This window comes from Sander vitreus, chromosome 17, assembly GCF_031162955.1.
Source record: "Sander vitreus isolate 19-12246 chromosome 17, sanVit1, whole genome shotgun sequence".
NCBI classification, from domain to species: domain Eukaryota; kingdom Metazoa; phylum Chordata; class Actinopteri; order Perciformes; family Percidae; genus Sander; species Sander vitreus.
Window position 1 is genome coordinate 14,526,166 of NC_135871.1, and position 24,608 is coordinate 14,550,773.

The following is a 24,608-nucleotide window of genomic DNA, read 5'->3' on the forward strand; positions in this document are numbered from 1 at the left end:
CCAAGTCCGATTTGAAAGACTGCTGTTCCCAACAGCCATAAGCCCGCCCACAGACTCTATACACAATGTGATTGGCCAGAGTTTTTCCAGCTTGCAAGATACAGAGAGTTGCTAGACTAGACAACACCAAATGAGTCAATGGCAGAATAAGCTGTTTGGCATTGGCAGAGAAGATTTAGCAAATGTTTCATGGGTGCAACCCACATACTCAGCACTGCTGCTCATCCCACAAATGCATGTTCCTTACAAATGGGGCACCATTTGAAAGGGAACTAAACAGGCTTTCCAACGGTATAAGATTTATTGCCAAAAAGCATTGTTACCAAAGAGAAATAATCTACCAAACACAAATTTCCTTACTTTTTGTGCTAAGTTTATGACTTTTCAATATACTATACTAGGATTTTTTAAAACATTCTATACGATGACTTTTTTTGACAAACTATACTATGACTTTTTCATCACTTTTTTCAACATACCTTACTATGACTTTTTTCAACATACTATGCTATGACTGTTTTCAACATAAGTTCTTTGTTTGCACAGTGGATAGCACTGCTCCAACAGTGAACCAGCAAGTAGTCACTGCAGACTCTGACCCAGGTTCGATATCCAGTTTGCACTTGCCCTCGTCATGACATTTCTTTCGACTTACTATACTTTGACTTTTAAATGACTCGACATACCATAGTATGACCTTTTAGCTATCACTGTTTTCAGCCTAAATTCTTTGGTGGCTCAGTGGTTAGCACTGCTAACAGCAAGTAATCACTGCAGACTCATACCCATATTCGATACCCAGGCCAGACTGGCCCTACTCGTTAAGTTTTTTTTGACACACAACATTTTGACTTTTGTCGACATACTACTCTTTGACTTTTTAATGGCTTTTTAGGAAATACTATACTATGACTTTGTTATAACTTTTTTCGACATACTATACTATGACTTTTTTCAACATACATGCTATGACTTTTTTATCATTTTTTTCGAAATGCTATACTATGACTTTTTTTGATGTACTATACTATGACTTTTTTTGTCACTTTTTTAGACATACTATCCATTGACTTTTTTCGACAAACTATACTATGACATTTTATTACTTTTTTGACATACTATACTATGACTTTTCGATATACTACACTATGATTTTTGTAAACATTTTATACTAGGACTTTTTTTGATATACTACACTTTGACTTTTTTGTCATTTTTTTGGACATGCTATATTATGACTTTGTTATCACATTTTTCAACATTCTATACTATGATCTTTTCCAAAATACTATACTATTACTTTTTTTAATCACTTTTTGACATACCATACTATGACTTTTTAATAGCTTTTTTTTGACATACTATACTATGATTGTTTTCATCATAAATTCTTTGGTGGCACAGTGGATAGCACTTCTCTAACAGTGAACCAGTGAGTAATCACTGCAGTCTCTGACCCAGGTTTGATACCCAGTCTGGGCTGGCCCTTGTCATGAAATCTTTTTTTTGACATACCATACTTTGACTTTTAAATGACTTTTTGTCGACATACTATACTATGACAATTTTCATCACTTTTTTTGACATAACATATTATGACTTTTAAATGACTTTTTTCTACATACTATACTATGAAAAATTTCGACATACTATACTATTACTTTTTTTATCACTTTTTTTTACATACCATACTGCGGCTTTTTTCGAAATACTATGTTTTCAACATAAATGCTTTCGTGGCACACTGGCTCAGTGGTTAGCACTGCTGCCAACAGACAACCAGCAAGTAATCACTGTGGACTCACAACCAGGTTCAATACACAGTCCAGACTGGCCTTTTACAATTTTTAACAGCTTTGTTCGACATACAATATTTAGACTTTTTTCACTTTTTTCTACATACCATACCATGACTTTTATCGATATACTATACTATGACTGTTTTTGTCACTTTTTTCGATATACCATACTATGACTTTTTAATGGCTTTTTTCGACATACTATGCTATGACTGTTTTTAACATAAGTTATTTGGTGGCACAGTGGAGAGAACTGCTCCAACAGCAAACCAGCAAGTAGTCACTGTGGACTCCAATCCAGGTTTGATACCCAGTCCGGGTTATCCCTTGTTGTGACATTTTTTTTCAACATACATTGGCTCAGGAGAAGAAATTGACCAAATTTATGAGCCAGTTACAAACATGCATGATCGAGCCAGCTGGTGTGCAACACCATTGCTTCTCACTGCTGGCCCAACAGGAAAACTAGTACTTCTCTATTGGCCAATCAACACCTGCTTATGTGCCATTATGCTTCAGAGACCAATCTCAACTCAAACTGATGCAGCAGGCGGGATCGCAGACATGTAGCTGTCTCCCACAATGCCACATGTGTAGTTAAGTGACTTGCGCTGCTGGTTGCAGCTGACAATCTATTAGAGCATGTGAGCTTAGGTGAGTCACTCATGATCATTTTTTCCCTTCACTTACTCCTACTCCTCTTTCCTCTCATCTATCATTACAAAAACTCAAATGTGCTCTATCTTCTACCAAAGTAAAATCCATTTTAATGTGGCATAATCCCTGTGATGTCTTAAAATAAATAGCCCTGTAATTTATAATACAGAAAGGTAATGCTCACCAAGGGTTGTAGTGAGGTGTGAGAAGTAGACTTAAAAGTAGGAAAAAAAACACACTGTTCACACTGAATCCATGTGCATTTCTTTTTTGTTCAGATGACACTTTGACCCTCAGGAGCCAGGCATATGGAGCCAGAGTGTGCACACCTTTTTCTACTTTCTAATCCTGCTTCCCTCTGAGCCCCTATCTACAAAACAGGAAAAATGTATATAAATTATTTTATTCTGATATAAAGAAAACTGTGTGTATCTTCTGATATGACTCACAATTAAAAAAACACATTCACGTGAACAGTGTGACAATTTCTAATTACAATTTACATGCATTATGCTGTGTAATTAATTTAGTCCTGAGCAGAAATAGAACACACAGGCCGCCAAGAAGTACAGTTTGTCTGACTGTGAGCTTTATCAGGAGAGCAAGCTTGTCTGAACGGGAGCCCTCAGATCTGCCGTGAAGCAAAATCTAACGATAGAAATGCTGTCAGTGCTCACAGTTATGCACCCTAGAAAAGAAAAGAAATGCAAACAGGAACCTTAATCAGTGGAATATTGTAGATACAGACTGAGAGCGACAAGCACTGGAGAAGGATAGGAGTGCCTGCTCTCAGCTGGATGAGCTTGTGGCCTTCATCTCAGGTCAAACTGCATTTTGGCAGAAGGAGGGTGGCACAGATGCTTGAACAAGATATGTGGGAGTAAAGTCAAACGTGAAGTCAAACTAAAATATACATGCTATTAAAACTTGACTGTTTTGTGTTTACATTTTATGTAATCTATTTTATCCATGTGAGAATGAGCCTGATCACCAACACTGAAGATTGGCCTGATGTTGCAGAGCAGACATGTTGTGCAGAGGCACTTATGCAAAGTCGTCTGCATTATTATCTTCAGCAAAGATCCAGACTGCGTAGGTGTTCTTAAGAATGCAGGTCCAATTTTGCTGTGGAAATAAGAGAGGTGCAATTTGTGTTGCGTTAACGTTAAAGAACTTGACATTTATTAACATAGATTGTGTTCTATAATAGCGCAACAGTACCAGTCAAATGTTTGGACAGGCTTTTCCATTCAAGTGAATGAGAAAGTGCCCAAACTTTTGACTGGTACTGTTAGTATAAATACATTTCAGGTTTCACATTGTGGTTCACTTGCATTGGGACCTCGAAAGTATGTATTCAGCATCAAACCATGCACCCATGGTCATGAAGCAGCACAATAAAGTGAGACACACAAATCACCAAATTAGGAATTCAAGTTTAAATCTGACTACACCCAGTTCTTTTGTTAGAAACTAAAAATGAGCAACTCATGCTGAAAAACGTGTGGACATCCATACAGTACAAAACTTAACAAACATTGTATCAATATGCAGATGATCAAGAGCAGCTGCTTCTGTGGCTCTGGATCAACTGGCCTGATGTGCTATGGGAGGATAAGAACATCTTTCAGTAGGTTGTTATGCCAGACAGCTTGGTTTTTCAGACCTTCTTTAGTTGAAAAAGATGGTCTTTGCACACAGCATGTACTGTGCACTGTAGAGATTTACGTTCTCTCTAAGATGTAAAGTAAAGTTGAATTTTACAATTGATCTCATTGCAAAGCACATCCTAAAAAAATCCACTCAAAATGCACTGGTCTCCTTTCCACTGCTTTTAAAAAAAGTTTACACAGACATTTATTTTTGTAAATTGAAACAAATTTATTCTCTGAGGGTGCCATTTCTGCAATATAAGCGCATGTTTGTAGAACCATACGTCCCTGCAAATTGACCTGTGTGCCTGCTGTGTAAGGGAACATGATGTATCACACATTTAAATTCTGCCCATCCAACACTGCAGACACAACACTTTGTGAGAGAAAGCTGTTTCTGTGAGAGCTGTTTCTGAAACATCCCATTCACCAAATATGAGAGGGGTGTGCAGTCATCTAGATCGATGGAGATGGTAAGAGTCATTTGCGTCAGCTGATCAATCACGAGATACATATTAGCAGACATTTTGTTAGCTCTTGGAAATTGAAATTGCTTCATTCACATCACTCTGTGCCATAAATCTGAATCTCTGAATATGCTGTATATTACCACTGATTTCTTAGCTCTGTCATCAAAAGAAGCCAATGCATCTCCTGACATACATCATCTGTCAAATGTTATAATAGTAATCTCATTATAGTGGTATTAATAGTATAGATCAAATAGTCCCTGTAGCTGCCTTTAGATAACTATATTAGTCATCCAACAAAGACTGATTCAAAAGCTGGGATTAATTTGTTGTCTTTGTTTGTTTATCTCTCTAATATCTTTTTTTTCTGTTAGAGAGAATGTATTTACTCATTAAAATCATGTCACTAGATGCCTCAAGGTCTCAGAGGAGACCAACATCTCTTTGTAATTAAAGATCCACTGAGATTGATTATCCAAAAATGCTGAATTCATTTTTATGTGGTATTGTTTGCCAGAAAAATGTCCAAGGCGCAGTTCTTTCATAAATTGTCCTGCAGCAAGCAGACTGACTCATATCACTGAGATATAAGATAAAAATTCATAGGGCAATAAATCAGTCAACACAGCCAGCAACAGAAACATGTAGCAGGTAGACAAAAACACAAGGGTGATTGGTATCACCAAGCTTCGTTTTCTGACCCCTTAAAGTCTAACTTTAGCTCTGTGAAGGGCATTGTGTGTGTGTGCACAGTATCATGCATGGTCAGAGTTAATCTCAGTGAGCAAACAGTCTGACCCGAGAAGCCTCAGCGTGGGGTTTATCTATGTATACTCATGTTAACGCCTCTGTCAACAGTTAACTTTTACAAGCTCTGGCAGATTTGTTGTGCTTTGGATAAGCTGCCAGCTTTCCAATTAAAATCCCTGCCAGTCTCCTTCAAACCATCAGAGTGCTGTAGGCCTTATTAATTCATTAACAAGAGAAGCACATGTGTGCGGTGTGTCAAGTGTTTTGGAAATTTTGAGAATTTATTTTTTCTACTCCTTCTGTGACGTGGGAGTCAAAGTAGGCTCATTCGAGATGAACCTATAAAGTGGACGAGAGCAGGCGGGAGCAGCCGGGGGTGGTGACAAAAGTCCGCTGTCAAGTCGGACAGTTTCCAGCCGATTCCAGCAGCCTTCAAGCTGAACAGGAAGTCAAAGAAACACTGTGGTCCGATTCTGATTTAATACAATGTTATCAGACCCATATACCTGCTTATACACAGTCTCCATTGTTATTATGACAGAGTAGCTCTCAAAATGCTCTACATGCGATCTGTTGCTGATTTTAATTAACAACACACTGTAGATGATCTGTAAACAGAACAGATTTTGTCTCTCTGACTTCTAAATGTAACTATCAGCCACACAACATGTGTTCTGTACAGAATAAGCCTTTAAATCAGACAAATAGCAGTTTAAAATCCCTCCAATTCAAAATCAATAAAAAGTTTATATAAAATGTCATCATGTTGAGTCGATTCTGAACCAATCAGCTGTTAGATCAGCTGAGAGGCCGGCGTTTCCCAGCATGCCCTGGGTCCGCCTGGGTCTTGCAGTCGGTGAAAAGCAACTGCGCTGCCTGCGTCTCAGAACTGCGGCCGCCTTGATCTCGTGAGGTTATCGTTGCCCACGTGTGCATGACGTCAGAGCAAGTCGGGATCAATTCGGACACAAATCTAACCAGCATGCATTGGGCGGTGATCGCCGGTGATCGATTCTGCGCAGACCTGGCTCATCTCGAACGAGCCTAGTGTGTGCATCATATGGTCCCTGTATGACACATATCCTATTACCTTAAATGGAGAGCTCGGACAATGTGACAGACAATTGAGGCAAATGATGCTGAAGTTAGGTTTTACATGGTGTTGGTAGGGAATGAGTCCTTACCCCAAGTGAAGGAGTTCAAGTACCTTGGGGTCTTGTTCGCGAGTGAGGGGACAATGGAGCGGGAGATTGGTCGGCGAATCGGCACAGCAGGTGCGGTATTACATTCAATTTATCGCACCGTTGTGACGAAAAGAGAGCTGAGCCAGAAGGCAAAGCTCTCAATCTACCGGTCAGTTTTTGTTCCTACCCTCACCTATGGTCATGAAGGCTGGGTCATGACCGAAAGAACAAGATCCAGGGTACAAGCGGCCGAAATGGGTTTCCTCAGGAGGGTAGCTGGCGTCTCCCTTAGAGATAGGGTGAGAAGCTCAGTTATCCGTGAAGAGCTCGGAGTAGAGCCGCTGCTCCTTTGCGTCGAAAGGAGCCAGTTGAGGTGGTTCGGGCATCTGGTAAGGATGCCCCCTGGGCGCCTCCCTAGGGAGGTGTTCCAGGCACGTCCAGCTGGGAGGAGGCCTCGGGGGAGACCCAGGACTAGGTGGAGGGATTATATCTCTAACCTGGCCTGGGAACGCCTCGGGATCCCCCAGTCGGAGCTGGTTAATGTGGCCCGGGAAAGGGAAGTTTGGGGTCCCCTGCTGGAGCTGCTACCCCCGCGACCCGACCCCGGATAAGCGGATGAAGATTGATGGATGGATGGTGTTTGTGTGTTTTTGTGTTAAGGTTTGAAAGGTGGACAAATATGCAATTGTTGGGCCATTTGTCCTCAATTGGTTCATGGTTGTTGCATGTCATAATTAATTTAATATTGAAAATATTCAATGCTTACGTGTGACAAAATATTCTGCGGTTTTATGAAGTGGTACTTTTTGTGTATTACTTTATCAGTACCTAAATAATTTGGCATCATTGAACCTCTGTGTACGAGAATATCTACTGTAACTGTCTATGGTCATAAAGCGACACATTGAACTGGCACATACGTTTCTAAATTGATGGTTGAAGATCCAAATGTGTTCTGGTATCATCTATTAATCTATATATATATATATATATATATATATATATATATATATATATATATACTCCTTCTCCCTCATTAAACTATGCATAATCTATGAATATGCATAGTGGAGTATTCTTGTAAACAAACAACGTTTCTGTTTACATTCAGTGTTACTCACCAAAACACATTGTGTCTCTTTGAGGTTTAAAGAAACATGTTGAGTGTGTTTCCTTCCTGATAAAACATTTGGAAAGCAGATTTTTCATAATAGTTAAAAACCTGTATTGTTTACATCCATGTTGGCTTTTCAGACTTATTTCTCAACGTCTTTGTTGGGGTAGTGGGCACCCACACAAAAACGTTGCTCCATAGCGTTAATAGTGGAATTCCACAGGGAACCTTTAACTGTTGGATACAAGATGTTTCCTACTTCATTAAAAAGACATTTTCACTATATGGTGCACTGGAGACGAGTTTTCACATCACACTTGTGTAAGTTGTATATTGGACAACGATTGGCTGCCAAACAAACAAAGACCCACCAACATTATCAAGCTAAAAAAAAGCTGAGAAAATGGTGAATTTTTATACGAAGAGTGTGATTGCACATTTGGCTGATAATGAGTCCACAGGATTTTTTACTGTACACACATTTAGACATTCATTGTCAAATTGTCTATTGAGTTTCACAGTTTTTGCCTTTCACACTGAATAATTTAAATCTAATAATAGGCTTTTGTTAAAGATTTGATTACATTCAGTGTCAAAAAGATGCAAATCACAGAGTTGGCAAACACTGCTGTAATATCCTCAGGACTTAGTGTGGTGGAGGTGGGCTTATGGAAATATAGTGTAGCATGAAAAGAAGGTGAAATACCTGTCAACGGTGACACAATCCACCAGAATGCTAGATTATACTGTGTGTATGAGCTGTAATCTCACTTGCACAGAGCCTGCACACCCATTAATGGTCTGTCCTTTTCATATCAATGCACTCTACACAGACTTATATCTCATGAATGAATGTGCAGTTAATTTACTGTTGTACTGTTATACCTGGGGCAACTGGGTAGCTCACCTGGTGGAGCGTGCACCCCATGTACAGAGGCTCGGTCCTCGCCGCGACGGTCGCAGGTTTCGATTCTGGCCTGCGGCCCTTTGCTTTCCTGATGTCATTCTCCCTCTCTCTTCCCTTTCAAGTCTAATTTGTCCTGTCAAAAAAAATACTATACCATATACTGTTGTATAGCAATACCAATCACTCTTGTGTTTTAACAGAAATTGTTTTCAACTCTCACATTTCTGGAAACTAGTTTTTGCAAACTGGGTCCAAGTTGTTGGTCTTACTCTGTAATGACCTCTATTTATTTTAAAATGTGTATTTTGGGGGGCTTTCTCACTCTGCTTCCAGTGCCTGACACCCAGTCATACAGTCAGAAAGACCAAACAAAGTTACCAAAAGTGTCTGTCAAAAACACTGAGGACCGGGCTGTGTGTGCTGACAAAATAAGCAATATTTTTTTTCTTCCTATGTCCTTGTTGTTCTCCACATACAGGATTGGGAAATTATTTGGAACACCTGATTTATTCCTTATTTTGTCTTCCAGCCATCCAGAAGTAGCCTGGCTCCGCCCTCCTACGTACTTCCGCTCAATTTTCATGTTTTTCTTCAGTATGTCATCTGGGTTTGCAGCATATTCGCGGGTTTTCTCCAGCCAATATTTACCTGTCCAATCAGTGAACAGAGGGAGTGGCTGAGAACGATGACGTTGAGGTCGTGCGCTAGTTTGAGTTGTAGTTCTGTAATGGTGGCGGAGAAAGATGCAAGCGAAGCCATTCGGTCCGTTGTGACAACACTGCCAAATATCGAGAAGTTAAAGCCCGAGCAAGAACAGTCTTTGCTGAGTTTTGTTGGTGGCCATGATGTTGTGGCCCTCCTCCCCACGGGGTTCAGGAAAAGTTTGATTTTCCAGCTCGCTCCGTTAGTGGGGAAGGAGTTGGCTAAGGCGAATGCTAGCGTTGCTAAGCTGATGTCACGACCAAACGTTAGCGATTGGTTATGGCAGATCCAGAGTGGCTCTGGGTAGATCCAATAGTTTTAAACTTCAACAGAGTACCCGCCTTCAAGGAAGTTAACACTTGTCAATGGAGAGTGGCCAGACTCTCTGTACAAATGAAATGTACGAGAGTCTGGTAGGACCAGGCTAATCCAGAAGGCCATTTGTTGTCAAAATCTTAACATTAGTTCTGTCCCTTTTCCCTTTTTTTAATCATACTAACATACTGCTAACAATACATCCACGGCTGTTTTGAGCAATATTTATTGTCTTTTCCTACACTACTAATCTCTCACCTGCATTTTGTGTCCAAACATAACCAAAAGAAAACATTCTTCATTGAGTATTCAATGCTCGGCAACGCCATGTGTTTCCTGTGTGTGTCAAGATATTTTTTATCAGATGACATTTGCTGCTGTTGCGAGCATCTGTTGCAGTCAGAAGACAAATGTCCTTGTTTTTGAAACATGCTGTATTTTGTTCCCCGCAGGACTACAATGACGAGATCAGACAGGAGCAACTGAGAGAGCTCTCCCTGTTGAACGGCTCAGACGAGTCGAGCAGAGGGAGGAGTGCGCAAGGAAGGAGTGTACGACCAGCAACCACAATGTCCACAGGGTAAAGTACTTAACACTGTTTAAAAGAAAGGGGCTCTGAAAGAAGTTGAGTATTCATTCAAATACAATAAGCAGGGCTTCTTAAAGTTATGAATTTCTGAAGGTTACTATTATTAGAAAAGATTTTTGAGAAAATGGGGCAGTCTTTATTTCAGAACACTTCTGCTGTAAAAGCTGAATTTCATACTCAACACTTTTTGTTTTTTGTCTTACATGTCACAGACATTAATGTAATCTTACAGTTGCAATGTATACAGTTCACATACTGGTAATAACTTAAAGGTTCACAGTTATTTTCCAAGACTTTAGATAGCTCCCTTAAACGCTGTTTTACCCTGCCAGTCATGTTCTACTAAGTACAAGAATGACATCTGTGTTGAAAGGTTAGGGTTAGGGTTGTACTCATGCAGAATGGAAGGAAGGAAAAAATATTAGATTCATAAAAGATAACACAGTATCTCATATGTTTGAAAAATGTACTATTTTTTTACAATTATAATAAAGATATGCAACAAGAAATGTATTTAATGAAAGTCTAAATATGCAAACTCAAAACCGTTTTTTGTTACCTGTTGATAAAATCAAACATCAAAGCATTGATATGTGCTCATTTTTTAAATGTTTTCATGTAGAGACATCCCTCTGGTTACTGTTATTGCTAATGCCGTGTTTCTCTAAATAAAGTTGAGAAAAAGGGGGATAAAAAAGCTCCCTTCAGAGCCACAGAATACATTATATGACTGTTGTCACAGGTTGAGTAGTATTCCTCATGATGAGTAAATAATCTTCATGTGTAAACCAGTGGATTGCCCCTTTAAATCAACTATACAATCACCCAAAAGTTTAGCCTAGAAATCTAGACCCACCCTAGCGGCAGCAAATGTAATTTGCAGCCAGGGTCAGTCTAGCAACTGGCTTGCGAGCTGGAAAAACCAAATTCTGGTCAGGCCAATCACATCGTGTTTAGAGTCGGTGGGCGGGCTTACATAAGGACGGCAGAGTTGCGACGGTTCCGCGTGAATTCCCTGCTACTTGGAAACAAAGAAGATGGCTGCTGTTGCTGGCGAACAGCAGTCTTTCGAATCGGCTTTGGCCGCGACTCTGGAAGACTTGGAGTTAAGCACTGAAGTCATTCTTAAAAAAGGAAGATGTGTTCGTTTTGCTGACTGGATACGGCAAAAGTTTAATCTATCAACAAGCGTTGCTCTGGTTGGCTATGAGTGCAGAGGGAATTTGAAAGACAACCGTTTATTCCGCCCCTCGGATTGAGCCCTGTCAATGGTGAGTTCCCAGACCCAACATTTTGATTTGGGTCTGGCTTGTCAAGCTACCAAAAGTTGTCAATCCCACCCATTTGTTATTCACTGCAATACTATGCATACTAAAACTAAATCTTGGTGTGCCGTGTCAAAAATGACAAATACAAATTTTAATAAAAAAGAAGGAAATAACCACCTTCATGGTGAATCTTCAGATTAATTGGTTAACTGGCAAACATTTTTCAGGAACATTAACTTTTTCTTAGTTCTCTTTCTCCTCGGGTTAACAGTTTTAACAGTATTTCCTTCTTTTTTTTTTTAAGAATTCCAATTATGTCGTCTTCAACTCAAATATCAGCAGATTTCCATGTACTGTAGCTCAAGGGGATTTTAGGATGCAGGCAAGACCAGCTACAGAAAAATGTAACGTTAGAGAGCATTTGATTGGTTTAGCCATGCATGCAGCTGCTCGTGTGAAATGCCTGCCTCTTCCAGTCTACTTTTAAATTGTCCAAATTATCCGTAATCTACCCGAGCCGTGGCCGTCGTTCAGGAGTAACCAGGTACAGTTTATAATGACAGCCTGGCCTGCTTCAGGCAGCACATGTAGAGGAGCTAAATCCTGCAGTAACATGGGACGCTCCCAGTTTAAAGTCAACCCCACCACTTCTCAACCTAGATTTTTTTGGCGTAACGATAAGCCATTATAGTAAATCTCCATGAAAGATATGCTCCAGTAATTCCTATTTGAGTGTCTGTATTTTTGGATCACAATGGGCTGCTACCTAGTGAAGGATGTGCCAGAGAAAGAAAGGGTATGCTAGCCCACCTACATCATACTGTTGTTAAAATGCTAAGTTAGCAGACAATAGATGGCTTTGCAATGCTAAATCCACCCTTCAATCCCTACGCAGTTCATGTAGTTCTGCTAGTGGACGGTCACACCTCCATAAAAGAAACAATCCGCCCTCAATCCCTCATGCCTGCCCTTTAATGTCTCTCTACTGGATAGAGTTGAATAAGCCTTTGTATGTCTACAACCTGAGTGTATTCGGCAACTTCAGGCTGATGGAGGTGTGATTTTGTACAAACACTGTTTCATCGTGTTATTAAAATAACCACACTACGTCCCACAGGCATGTTTGCAGAGCTGAGAAAGACACAAAGTGACACTCTTGAGCCCTCTGATCATTACAAGATCTACCTCAGTGCCAGCGGAGGTTATGCTTATCTTGTGTTTCACCCGAGCACACTGTACGACAACCACCAACTGAGGCAGCCTGCACATAAGCAGCGATAAGAGGGAGTTAATAGATTTCTTAATGTCTTAACTCCACTTTTTCACTGAAATCATTGCAGCAATCTTTAGCCAAAATTATGCCATGTTTGTCTGCTTGTTTGCTTTCCCAGGGGCCACAGAGGCACAGTAAGGAGTGCAGCAGCACCTCGGGGGACAGCAGCAGTGGCACACAGCAAACTTCCCACGATTGTTTTAACGAGGGAGGTACAAGCCCCGAGAGCCAGGGGGGCAGCAGGGAGTGCAGGATACAGGCCCCCGCTGTTAGCAGTCACACATGAATCATACGACGACTATGTAAGTCCAATCCTCTCTGCACACGCTGAAAAATATAGCTGATCATTTTACTTGAACTGTGTGTGAATCAGACTTGGTTTAATCCTCCTTTCATGTGATCTGGATGAGTCCTGCTTTACATGGAGAGGTAGGGCATTCAGGGACATGTGTTTTAAACATTAGGGCAAGCAGGACATTATAATTGTATTTAATTAACTTAAAGTTTTTAAGGAATAGCTTGTTTTGGATTTCCTAGGCAGCCCTTGGTTTCCATTTATATAAGCATAGTATTAAAATCAACTTGCTTGACCTAATAGTTGATCATCCTCTTCATCTTTTGTTAGAAAAATTAAGGTATCATTGATACAATGCACTTGCATTCAGAGATCATTTTCTCTTCCTCTGTTCCCAAACTTTTTAAAACCATAGATTTTCTTTTCATGACAATCTTCAATGTCTTGGGGAAAAACGAAGGCATCCGATTTATGTTTCTTATGTTGTTTTTTTTACTCTTGAGCTAACTTGTCACAATTGTCACTTTTGCCCCACAGATGAGGCATTCTGTACAACTAGCTTTTTCTGTCCAAGAAAAGCCGTCCGCCAAACATCCTTCACTGTACATAGATTTGAGTTATTTCACTTGTCTCAGGTTCCCACATCTGTGTTTATGGCAGTTTTTCTAAGTGCCACGCAGAAACTCTTATTTTGGCAGAATCTCAGGTTTGTAGTTATAGCTATAGTTGTATATTTAACAGCATTTATATTCGGTGATCTGAATGTTTATTGCTTCGTTTGAAAAGATAATATATGTAATGCAATTAATGTAAATGTTACCTCACTTTTTTGATGTGGTAAAACCAGTGACTGTAAAAAGAAGGTATAAAAAAACAACCATTTAGTGAGATACAGTAACAGTCTACAAAAGGTTAATGCCAGAAAGCATTGACATTCTGATGAAGTCAACTCTATAGGGCAGGTGATAAGCAAACATGTTTTGGTATTCTGTGAATCTGGTCACTTCTGCATTAAAAATGTGTCTGCACCAGATGTCCGTGCCTGGGTAGAGCTTTTAAATCAGTGCCTGCTTGCAGCTAGTAGATTTTTATTCTGTGGTGAAATAAATGGATACATATGGCTGCCTGAAAATAACGCCTTCTGAGAATATAGTTCCCAGTTTATATACAGTTAGAAGATGGCTGTGTCTCATGTGACCTTGTTATTTGTACACGCGGTGACTATACAAATCACAACATGTAAATAGGAAAATGTTGCCGTTATTTTGTCACTTATTGGGAGCAGTAGGCTAGATGGAGCCGGTTACCTCCAGGATCTGGGCTAAGCTAGGCTAGCAGTGGGTGCGTCAGACAGAGTTACGACACGCACGGAGATGAGAAGGGTATGTATGGACTTATCTAACTCTGGGGGATACAGTGAATAAGCTAAAGCCCCAATATGTCGGCGTGTTCCTTTAAGGAAAAGTGTTATAGAGTACTCCACTTGGAGGTGTAGGTAGTGCCTTTACCAGTGGCCTATACAATCTTTGTTCACATCCCTTGAAATAATGCTGCGATCCATATAAAAAAATACTCAGGGCCCTAGTAGAAAGTACGCTTGTCCTCAGATCTTGGGTATTTTTCAAGGTCATCTTGAAAAGACTACACAAGGTAAGCTCCAAGTTTCATCCAAATGAAAAAAGGCAACACTTTTGCCAGTCTATTTCCTCAGAGCCTTCCTGCTAAGCAAAACCCCCGTGTGTGCTGGCAATTGAAGATTGGGCTGTCTGCATGGGGAAATGCACAAGCGTAGTCTCATTACCAAACCAAATTGAGTTCTGATGTAGAGCCTGTGTATTTCTGAGGAGTAAAAAGCGAGGCATTTCTTCTCTTTGTAATTGGAGGTTGGAAAGAAGGGTGGGAGCGCAGAGACTAGGGGATTATGGAAAGATGAGTTTGTCCTGAACATTGTCTTCACTCATAGCTCAATTTTGCTATTTTTTTCTACTATACATTACACAATTTTCTCTGTGCATGTTTTCAGAATGTAGCACTACCTTCATACAAAAGGTCCAGTTTCGTTTGCTTTTGAAATAACTGAGCTTACAAGATGCTGTACTGCTTGTTGTTATCCCGCTACAAGAATCCTGCACTGTACAATCTGCTGAAACACAATAATAGATCATCAGCAGTAGATGGGTCCGTGTAATGCTTATCAGTAAAATCTTCTAAGCATAAACAGACATTTGGAAAAACAGAGAAATGGGTTCAAATATCCAATTTTTCATTTTTTTCCGCCTTAACAAACTAAAAAATTGGATCTTTAACCTGTCTTTCCAATTGTCTGTTTTTATTCAGAGGATCAGAAATGTAGAAAATTACAAAATTGCGTCTGGGCTCCAATTATTCAATACTGCAATGATATTCTCTCCCTCTTTCTGCCTAGCTCCGCCCCGCCCCGCCCCCCACTCGAGCACAGCTGCAGCCAGACCTAAAGACAGAATGAGAATGGATGACGTGTTGGAAGTCGAATGTACAAAAACATTCAACGTTCACCGAGAGGTGAAACGCTTGTCAATATCCAGCACATACTTGAATCAAGATAGCCTAGTGTCTATATTTAAAGTGTCATCCTCCGCCCATACACAGGACCACTCGGAGGCGGAGTGGTAATCGGGAGAGTCGGGACTTTTCCCGGTGGGCCGGTCGTGTTTTCCGGTACTGCCCGGTCTGATACAAGTTATAGCCTACATTGCAAGTTCTTAGCAACACCATCCGTTGCCCCCGCTGGTCAAACTGCGCAGCCTCTGCTCAACGCGTGCGGCGGGCCGCAACAGCCTCTTATTTCAATAATGTCTAATGGTAGAAAGCCAAAAAAGAAAAGGGAAAGGTGGCGCTGTGATGGTCAGACTCAAAAGAAAAAAAGGGATTGTGTTGCTGTGCTGTGTGTTGTTCATTCAGTCACCATCCGAACATTCATCTCCCCTCTTTTCAACAAGATTCGGAATTATATTCTCGTAATTATCCAGAGTCGACATGACTGCCCCGAGTCTTCTTGAATGACCGCCTAAACACATCCAGACACAGCCACGAGAAAAGCTAACCAATCGTTGGTAACTAGGTGGAACGAGGGAGAGAATATCATTGCAGTATTGAATAATTGGAGCCCAGACGCAATTTTGTAATTTTCTACATTTCTGATCCTCTGAATAAAAACATAAAATAGGAAAAACAGGTTAAAGATCCAATTTTTTAATTTATCAAGGCGGAAAAAAATGAAAAATTTGATATTTGAACCCATTTATCTGTTTTTCCAAATGTCCGTTTGTGCTTAGAAAATTGAACTGATAAGCGTTACACGGACCTAGATGCGTCTTTGTTGCTACATCCTGTATATGTCTTTGGGAAAAAAATAGTGTTGTGTATTTGGGTATCATGTAGAATTCTCCAGAGACCATTGACTGATGGACTCTGTCAAACTGTCAGTCTGCCTCATAAAAAAGATACTGTGAGAATGTCCATAATTGTATCTAATCGAGGGTGGTATTGATTTAGAACTTCAATGGAAAGCATTAGGAGGCTGGTAGTTATCATGTACTGTATCATATTCCCTTTATAATTTATGAACTTAATATGTTATCTTTCTCCCACAAATCTCCCCTTGCTATCTTTTTTTATCCTGTCAGCACCCTTCTTTTTTAGTTTTCTTAATTCCTGGCAGAGTGAAGTTGTTTTGCAACTCAAGTTAGTTTTACCATTCAGGTGTAGAGAATGTTGCTATACTTCACTTGTCCAACACTCGCTGAAACCATGTAAAGCAGACCTGTCAAAAGCAAAAACAGATTGTTGTTTTGACATTACACTGTGAAATAATTCAAGGCCAAAATGACTGAGATCTCCATTTTTAAGGGTAAGGCTGTTGATATTTTATATTTATGTTGTTGTCAACAAATCCTGTTGAAAAACCAAAACCAACAACGAATTAATACGTAATACTAACAAGTATCGTCTGTCGAGCCAAATCCTATTATATTGTATTCCTCTATGCCATAGAGCTCCATTGTTGTCTTAAAAACACATCAATGAGCCACACTGGTGCAGTCAAGAACATTTCCTCTGTTGCAATGAACGTGGGCACTGTAGTTTTTTTTGAGTCGATTCCATTGCTTCTGTAAAAACTTATTAGAGCACCAAATGTCTATTAATCCACAGCTTAAAACAGTCTCCAACAAAAACACAATTTACTCCCGTTTGTGTAACATTTGCTAGGAAATAGTGCTCAGCTGTTTTAGTAAATTGTTTAGCCATTAATAAAATGAAAGTATACATTTTTAAAGATTTACGTCTTCACTAAAAATCAATGACCTTGGGGTTACAGGAGAACCACAGACATTGTCGGGAAGTCACAAAGTATTGAGAAACATACTAGTGAATTGTCGGTATTGGTCTTTCTTTTGGATTCCTTGACAATAAGGGAAAAAATAGAATAATCCCAGCCATATCCTTTAAAGGCGACAAACCATGCATCTGCTTGACTTGACATAATCACAAGCAAGTGTGGCATTTAAAGGGATAATTTGCCGATTTTAAACCAGCTCTGTGTCATCTTAGTGTGGGCAGAGTGTGCAGATGACTGTGTTTGGTTTCCCTCCATGGCACTAACACACACATCATCCAGCGGACCACTTTAATTCCACTTTCTACTTATATTTATCTAAACACTGTGAGTTGTATGTGTTATGTGTTATAGGAAACACATTTTCTCTTGTTTTTTTTTTATTCTATAAGGGTTTGATTAATATATATATTTATACAACTTTATTTGGCATTTCTGTTTTTATTAGATAGTGTGAAAGCCGCACCGGGTCAGCTACCAGGGTGCCCCAGGGTTTGATTAATATTTTACTACAATGTTTAATTAGTATTCTGTACATGGATTATTTACATCAAATAAAATAATAAAAGAAACATCATGCCAGATATATCAGTCACATGCCTGAATCCATGATGCAGCCACTGTTTTGTTTCCTGCATCACAACATTTTGGAGTTGCATTGTCCCACATCGTTTTACAAACTTCATAGGATTGCTTACCCAGCACACACGCATGTACTTATGCATGAATCCTGTAGTTTGGCATCATTCTGTTAAGTGAATGAATGGCGACATACATTTGGGGTAAAGTTCCTACAAACAGCTCCTTTGTTTCTGCTGTGGAGCAGATCATCATGTAACAGGGATTCCTCTGGAGACTGTAGTGATTAATGGACTCTGTCACACTTTAAGTGTTGTAAAACTAATACAGTGACAGTGACCATTGTTGTACTTCTTAAAAGATAGAAACGATTCAGAAGTGAAGTGCATTGCATGGGGGTTCAGTCTGTATAAATTAAGCTATCACCTCCATGCAATGAGCTACAAATATTTTTGCAAGTCAATGTCAGCATTATTGTTCATCGTTCAGGGCTGATACACTTTTGTAACAGAGTTTTTACATGTTGTCATATGAAATCCTCCTAATCGTCAGGCTTTCAATTTTGATAAAAAATGTTAACATATTGCAGCAGGGCCACCAAATCATCTGCTGAGCATCTGGCAGATATCTGTGTCTCATACAGTGCATTGCCAGTGGGCTGTTGGCATCATGTCAGATACATTGATAAGCCCTTTTAGTGATTCAGTAATCCATAAAGGATCAATTGATTATAGGTCCCTTAAAGTGAAATGTTCCTCACTTTGAGACCATTTGATCATTAAAAGAAATTCAAAGCACATCATATATTCATAAAAATAGGTTGTTCCACCTAAGTACAATGCTGTTTCTAGCTTTCTGACAGGAAAAGTGCTTAAAATGTGGCTCTGTCATTCAGTGAAAGGAGGCCTGTTTTCCAGTTATAAGTTCTCTGTCATCTGTGTAAAATTGTATTATTAATACAATAATAATAAATTAATTAGTAATTAATTACTAGAGAAAAGTGAGCTCTTATAGTAGAGTATGTGATCTTATGTTTCAGATTACGATTTTTTGATGTGTGTTTTATGGTTTTCATAGGTATAGGTCTTTAGGTGTGTACAGTTTCAGTTGCAGCTTAAGTGTTAAAATGTAGTTACTAATCCCCTAGAAAGAAGAGCAGTGAGACATTTCCCTGTAATCAGTATAAGTTCCTCCGTGAGAAAAGTGCAAAGCTGGAGCAGAAGGAGATTAAAGATGTGATTGATGACATTTTGTATAGACTGGGACCATGGCCTCAGTTTATTGTTGAATATCAAATCCCATCTGGATCAAATATTATCTTTTAATGTCAGGGCTGATGATAGAAGAGAGAAATCTGGAGAGTGATGCAGGATTCTGTTCCTGACAGCAGACCATGAATTGTACAAATTGCTGGTAAAAATTGAAGCTTATAGCTTGGTTTTTAAACCTTAGCCCTGCAACCATATCGAGGCAGTGCAGGACATGCCATAATGTGATTAAACACAGAGCTTTGGGAGGCTTTGAAGAAAAAGTCTAATCTATCTACTGTGGAAAAAGCAAAAGGACACCCTTTTGAAATGGGGGAAACATTCTCCCCATATCATCTATTTCATGAACATAAAAGATACATGAGATTTTGTATATTTCTTCAAGGAGAGTCATTTCTCAGGCCACCTTTATGCACATCTAATTGCTTTTAACAATGGGTTCAGATACACTGCTGAGTTCACATTTGTTAGATTAATTATGGAAATTCTTCATGCAGACCTCTCCTGTTTGTTAAAACAGATGTATGACACGCACTTCCACTCGATTGTTTAATAGAAGGAAGAAGCAGACAGATGCAGTCACATTTAATGCTAAACTTTACAAGCACACAAAGTACTACATTACTACATCTGAAGACTGACAAATACTTGTCTGTTTATTTTGTTCTTGAGTCTCTGTTCAGTCCTTCCAGAAAAATGCGGAGTTTTTTTGTGATTGTTGCGGGCAAAAATCCTTGATTATGTGGCACGTTTTCTTAGAAAATGTGATGGAATATGCGGGATATGTATGCAATTTTATGCGATGAAATTGCGGGAACTTGCAAAAATTGCGGGAACTTGCAAAAATTGCGGGAACTTGCAAAAACTGCGGTTTCATCATGGCTTCATCGCGGGGCTTACAGCTTTTCGATGATGTTCACGTCGCGTAATTATGTCACTTCATAACGTTCCCATGGCAACAGGGGGAAATGGATGCTCTTGTGTGAAGTAAACATTTTTCAACTTTCTGCTAAGATATATGTGACTTTTTTGCAACGAAAATGCGGGGATTATGAAATCATGCAAGCCCTGCATATTTTGCGCGGAAATCGGTAATTTATGCGGCGAAAGTGCAGCGTATTTGAAAAAATGCGGCCCCCGCATAAATATGCAGACTTTGGCTGATTATGCATTGAATTATGCGATCGCATAATTGCCTTTTTCTGGAGGGACTGAGTCTGTTCAGCCAATATGACATACATTATGTTTATGTCACTAATCTTCAAAGTAATCAAGGATCAAAATCAAAATCAAATTTATTTTGAAATCAAAAAATCAAAATTATTTCAAGTGGAGAAATACACCATTATCTCAAATTTGACCATGACACACGTTGAGGAATATATATTCATAAGTCTTACTTTAAGTGTGTAACCGACAAAAGGTGCATGCTGATTACATTTGCACAGGTAGAAAGCAGTGAAGAACAGCATCTATTCACTGAGACAAAAGGCTGCAAATCTCATTTTCCTCCCCATTCTGCAGTGTGGAGAGGCATTCACAGGCAGCTCCCTATGAAGATCAGTCACTGTCAGTGGACATACAGGTTGTCAATTGATAATGAACCACAGTGCTAAGGGCCTTTAGGTTCTTGCTGTCCTAATTACACTGAGCGAGGACTCTCCACCCTTGTGTTAACATTTGATTTATTTCTTCTGCCTTGTTTAAAAAGGACCAGTGTTAATTGTTTTTACAGATGAGAGTCAAACTCGAGGAATCAAGCATCATTAATTAGGGGACGGACAATTTACACATAGCACCTTATCGAATCTGAATGCAGCGTGTTGGGGGTCAAACTAATACTTAGTTCAGCAGAGATATAAGTCAGAGTGTAATGAAGAATTTGTTGTTTTCTTTGAGCTGACACTGAATTAAAAGCTTCATTATGCATTACATGTGTTGCATTGCTTCTCCCTAACAACGCTTATTTGCATTGTCCCTTTTAGATAATTTAAAGAATGAATAAATAAACAAATAGTTATAGCTTGTATTTCAAAATTAATTTGTATAGGAATCCTGTCATCTAGAAACACACATGTATACTTTGACCCCAAAAAAACATGACTTTAGCATACTTTACTAGCTTTTTCCAGAGCTTTCAACTGCATTGTCTTCCTCAGTGGATATGCTTGGTTGTGAGATAGCTCATGTCATCACACAAGTCTAAACACATACATGTATAGGTAATCGGACATATCATTTCAAAATAATTTTAAAAATGGATGCAAAACCAAGTCTGCTTCAAAAGTCTTACACCCAATCTTGCATGCACCACTTATAGACTAAATTTGGAGTGGATGTCACAGTTATGTCACTGCAGTTGCGCACGCATTGTGGTGGCAGAAAAACAGCAGAAACAATTATGAATATACTGTTTTTCAAGGAAAACTGGCTATGTCGTTATAGAAAATGAGCCAAACAGCTGACTGGTGGCCATAAGCTAGCTAGTTAACTAGCCAGCCCTAGCTTGTCCATCTCGGGAGGAGCTGCTGTCTGCTCTCCTCCCAGTGACGTAGTCTTCCAGTGGAGACCGCTAGGTAGGGTTGGACGATATGTTAAAATGTCCCAACCAGCGGCGGCGTTTGCCAATATATTTGACCAGGTATGTGCACGGCGGTGGATGTGGCTGCTTGGAACAATACTGACAGTTTTTTATGTCTAAAGGCAGCACAAATATTATTACAGTTCATTGATAAAAATCACCCTTTTAATAAATATACTGCAAAGAACTCAAGTTTTACATGACTTCTCATTTCTGTAATTCTTTATCATGACTGAAGGTTTATTTTTATAATACATTTGACTGAATTTAATCCACCGATCACTTTACATTCACGGTCCAGTGTGGGGCAATTTGTCATATGGGAACAGTCAATTACTGAGATAGGCAGGTCTCGGAGCAAGACTCGGCCTTTGTGGGCAAAGACTCATGCAGGAAAAGGAGAAGCATTGGATCCCCTGAACAACTTAATCCCTAACATAATCCCTAACTTTAATTTAGTCAAATTCATGTTCACACAAATAAAGCCACACAGGAATCAGAGCTGTTTGAATCAGCGTTACCCGACAGGAGAAGGAGAGTGTGTTTACAAGTACCTTAAATGTAATTTGTTTTGTGTTGCTGCACTTGATGTCCTTCACACTGATGTGTCGGCTTTGGTGTCACAAAGCATTAACAAAAGCAGCCACACCTAAAGCAAGATGATATTACTCTATTGTTACAGACAGACAGGAATAATGCACAGTTGAGGCCACGTCTGAAGCTATCAACACATTTCATTCTGCTGATTTAAAATGTATTCCATCTCTAAAAGGAACTGGAAACTTGTATGCATCATGGTAGAGCTTGATTTGAAATAGCAAGTTTAGAAAGGATTAGAAGAGATTAGATCCTGATGAATAAGAAACATAAGCACTTTAAACGCCACTAAATGATCCAACAATTACAAGAGCAGACAATAGCTAAGTTTACTGTCCTTCACACAATTTGGCCCGACTCCAGTTAAGGTGTTATTCAGGCTAAGCTGTTTACGTGCACCTTTGCACCTTTCCGCTGAGATTTATTATCCCTGCTGTCATGAATAAAGCATTTAACAGAATATTATGTGGCGTACTTTCTTCAGACAGATCAGTGTACACAAGAGCATAGGTTTGGTTTCAGAAGGGAACCGCATGAAGTCAGAGGTGTTTGCTGTTTCCTGCATTTATATCAATCTACTGTAGTGTATAACAAATGATGATGGAATTGGTTATCGTGCTTTCCATAACAATGACAGCAGTATGCAAAAATAGATAGAAATTACATATGTTTTGTACATTGCTGCTTCAGTATTAAAACTAACTAATAACACATTCTAGTTTCCTTGTTAGAGACCTGATGATTTTTTTTTTATGATAAATAATGCTCCATCTTTATACTACAAGGGGCATGTGTCTTTGAGTGCCTTATCTTTGATTTATTTTCAATTCTAGAATATTTTAGGAGAGTACTAACTATGAATGAAAAGAGAATAAATAAAAACTCCAGCCAGGGCATAAAGCCCAAGAGCACTAATTTCTGCTCAAAACCTTAGTTGCTGGGGCGACCTCTAGCTCACCCAGTAAGATTGTGCGTCCCATGTAGGCTGAGTCCTCTGGGTTTGAGTCCGACCTGCGTCCCTTTGCTGCATGTCATCCCCCATCTCTCTCCCACCTTTCCTGTCTATCCACTGTCACTCTGAAATAAAGGGAAAAAATCCCCAAAAAAAACCTTAGTTGCTAATTCATAATTGAACGCAACTCTGTTGAGCTTATCAACTCCTCTGTTGTCTGACCTGGGTGTTGGCAGCTGGACAGTCAAAAGATATCCGTCTGTTTAGAGAGATTTTAGGAGTGAATCAACTGAAACTGTTAAAGTGACATAGTGACAAAAATAAGATTTTGAAAAGTGAGGGGGACATGTCCACCCTGTCCCCAGTGGAGAGGACACCCGTGAGTTCACCAGTAATAACAAAATAAAATTGATGAAAAGGAGCAGCAACCTTCTTAGTGTCTAATACATGGCAAAGAGCTGATGATCCTGATGATATTATGTGAACATTTATGCAGGTGACAACACACCAAAGTGAAAGAAGTGAGATGTTTACATGCCACAGCAATCAATTTAATATTAAAGTATTTGATATTAGAAGCTTCTTAGCCAGCCCCGCTGTGGTTTCTTCTTCTAACCGAGTTATAATGTTTACTTAAATTATTCCAAAATCTTAGTTGAGTCCTCTGTGGATGTGAACAGTCACTAACGGAGTTTCTGTTCCTTTGACAAGAAAATAAACTCCATGTTGACAGCTTTTTGTCATGTAGATAAGATATGTAGATAATTACATTATATTGCAATACTGATACTGACAGTTTCCTCATCAAACACAGCAGAGGATCTTTCCTCTGTTTTGGGAGAGAACAACAGTACTCATGTCAATGTGCTTATGATAAATATAGAAACAAGAGTAATGTAGTGTATAGGTATTTTACCGCTTTACAGCTGCACAGAATGGAGTCTTTTATTTATTTTTTAATGTGGCACTAGTTACCAATACTTACAGGAGGAAATGATGGATGAAAGACATTTTGCAAAGCCTTTATACAACTATACATTTAGGAAGTCTTTACTGTTTGCTGCATGCTGTTTAGCCATTTTATTGTTATTGAACATGACAATAGTTACTTGCTGGCTTGAGATCCATGTTGCCCTTTTAGACTCAGAAGGTGTATATTAGGCTTCACTAGTGAGACATGCTCCCCTGCAAGCCTTAATCAATAATCTCTGTTGGACATGAATTGTTCCTGTTTCCTCACTTATTATGGACACAAAGTAATGGACTTTGCCTGTGGAGCCA

General features: G+C 39.3%; 1 protein-coding gene across 1 annotated transcript in view; it reads left to right on the top strand.

Annotated features, from left to right (window-relative positions):
* Nucleotides 1–24,608, top strand: part of khdrbs2 (KH domain containing, RNA binding, signal transduction associated 2) — a 66,435-nt gene that overhangs the window by 37,884 nt on the left and 3,943 nt on the right. Inside the window, exons 5-6 of the mRNA XM_078273484.1 lie at nt 10,003–10,130; nt 12,799–12,982. Of these exons, the coding sequence (XP_078129610.1) occupies nt 10,003–10,130; nt 12,799–12,982 (312 nt within the window). The remainder of the gene's footprint in view (nt 1–10,002; nt 10,131–12,798; nt 12,983–24,608) is intronic.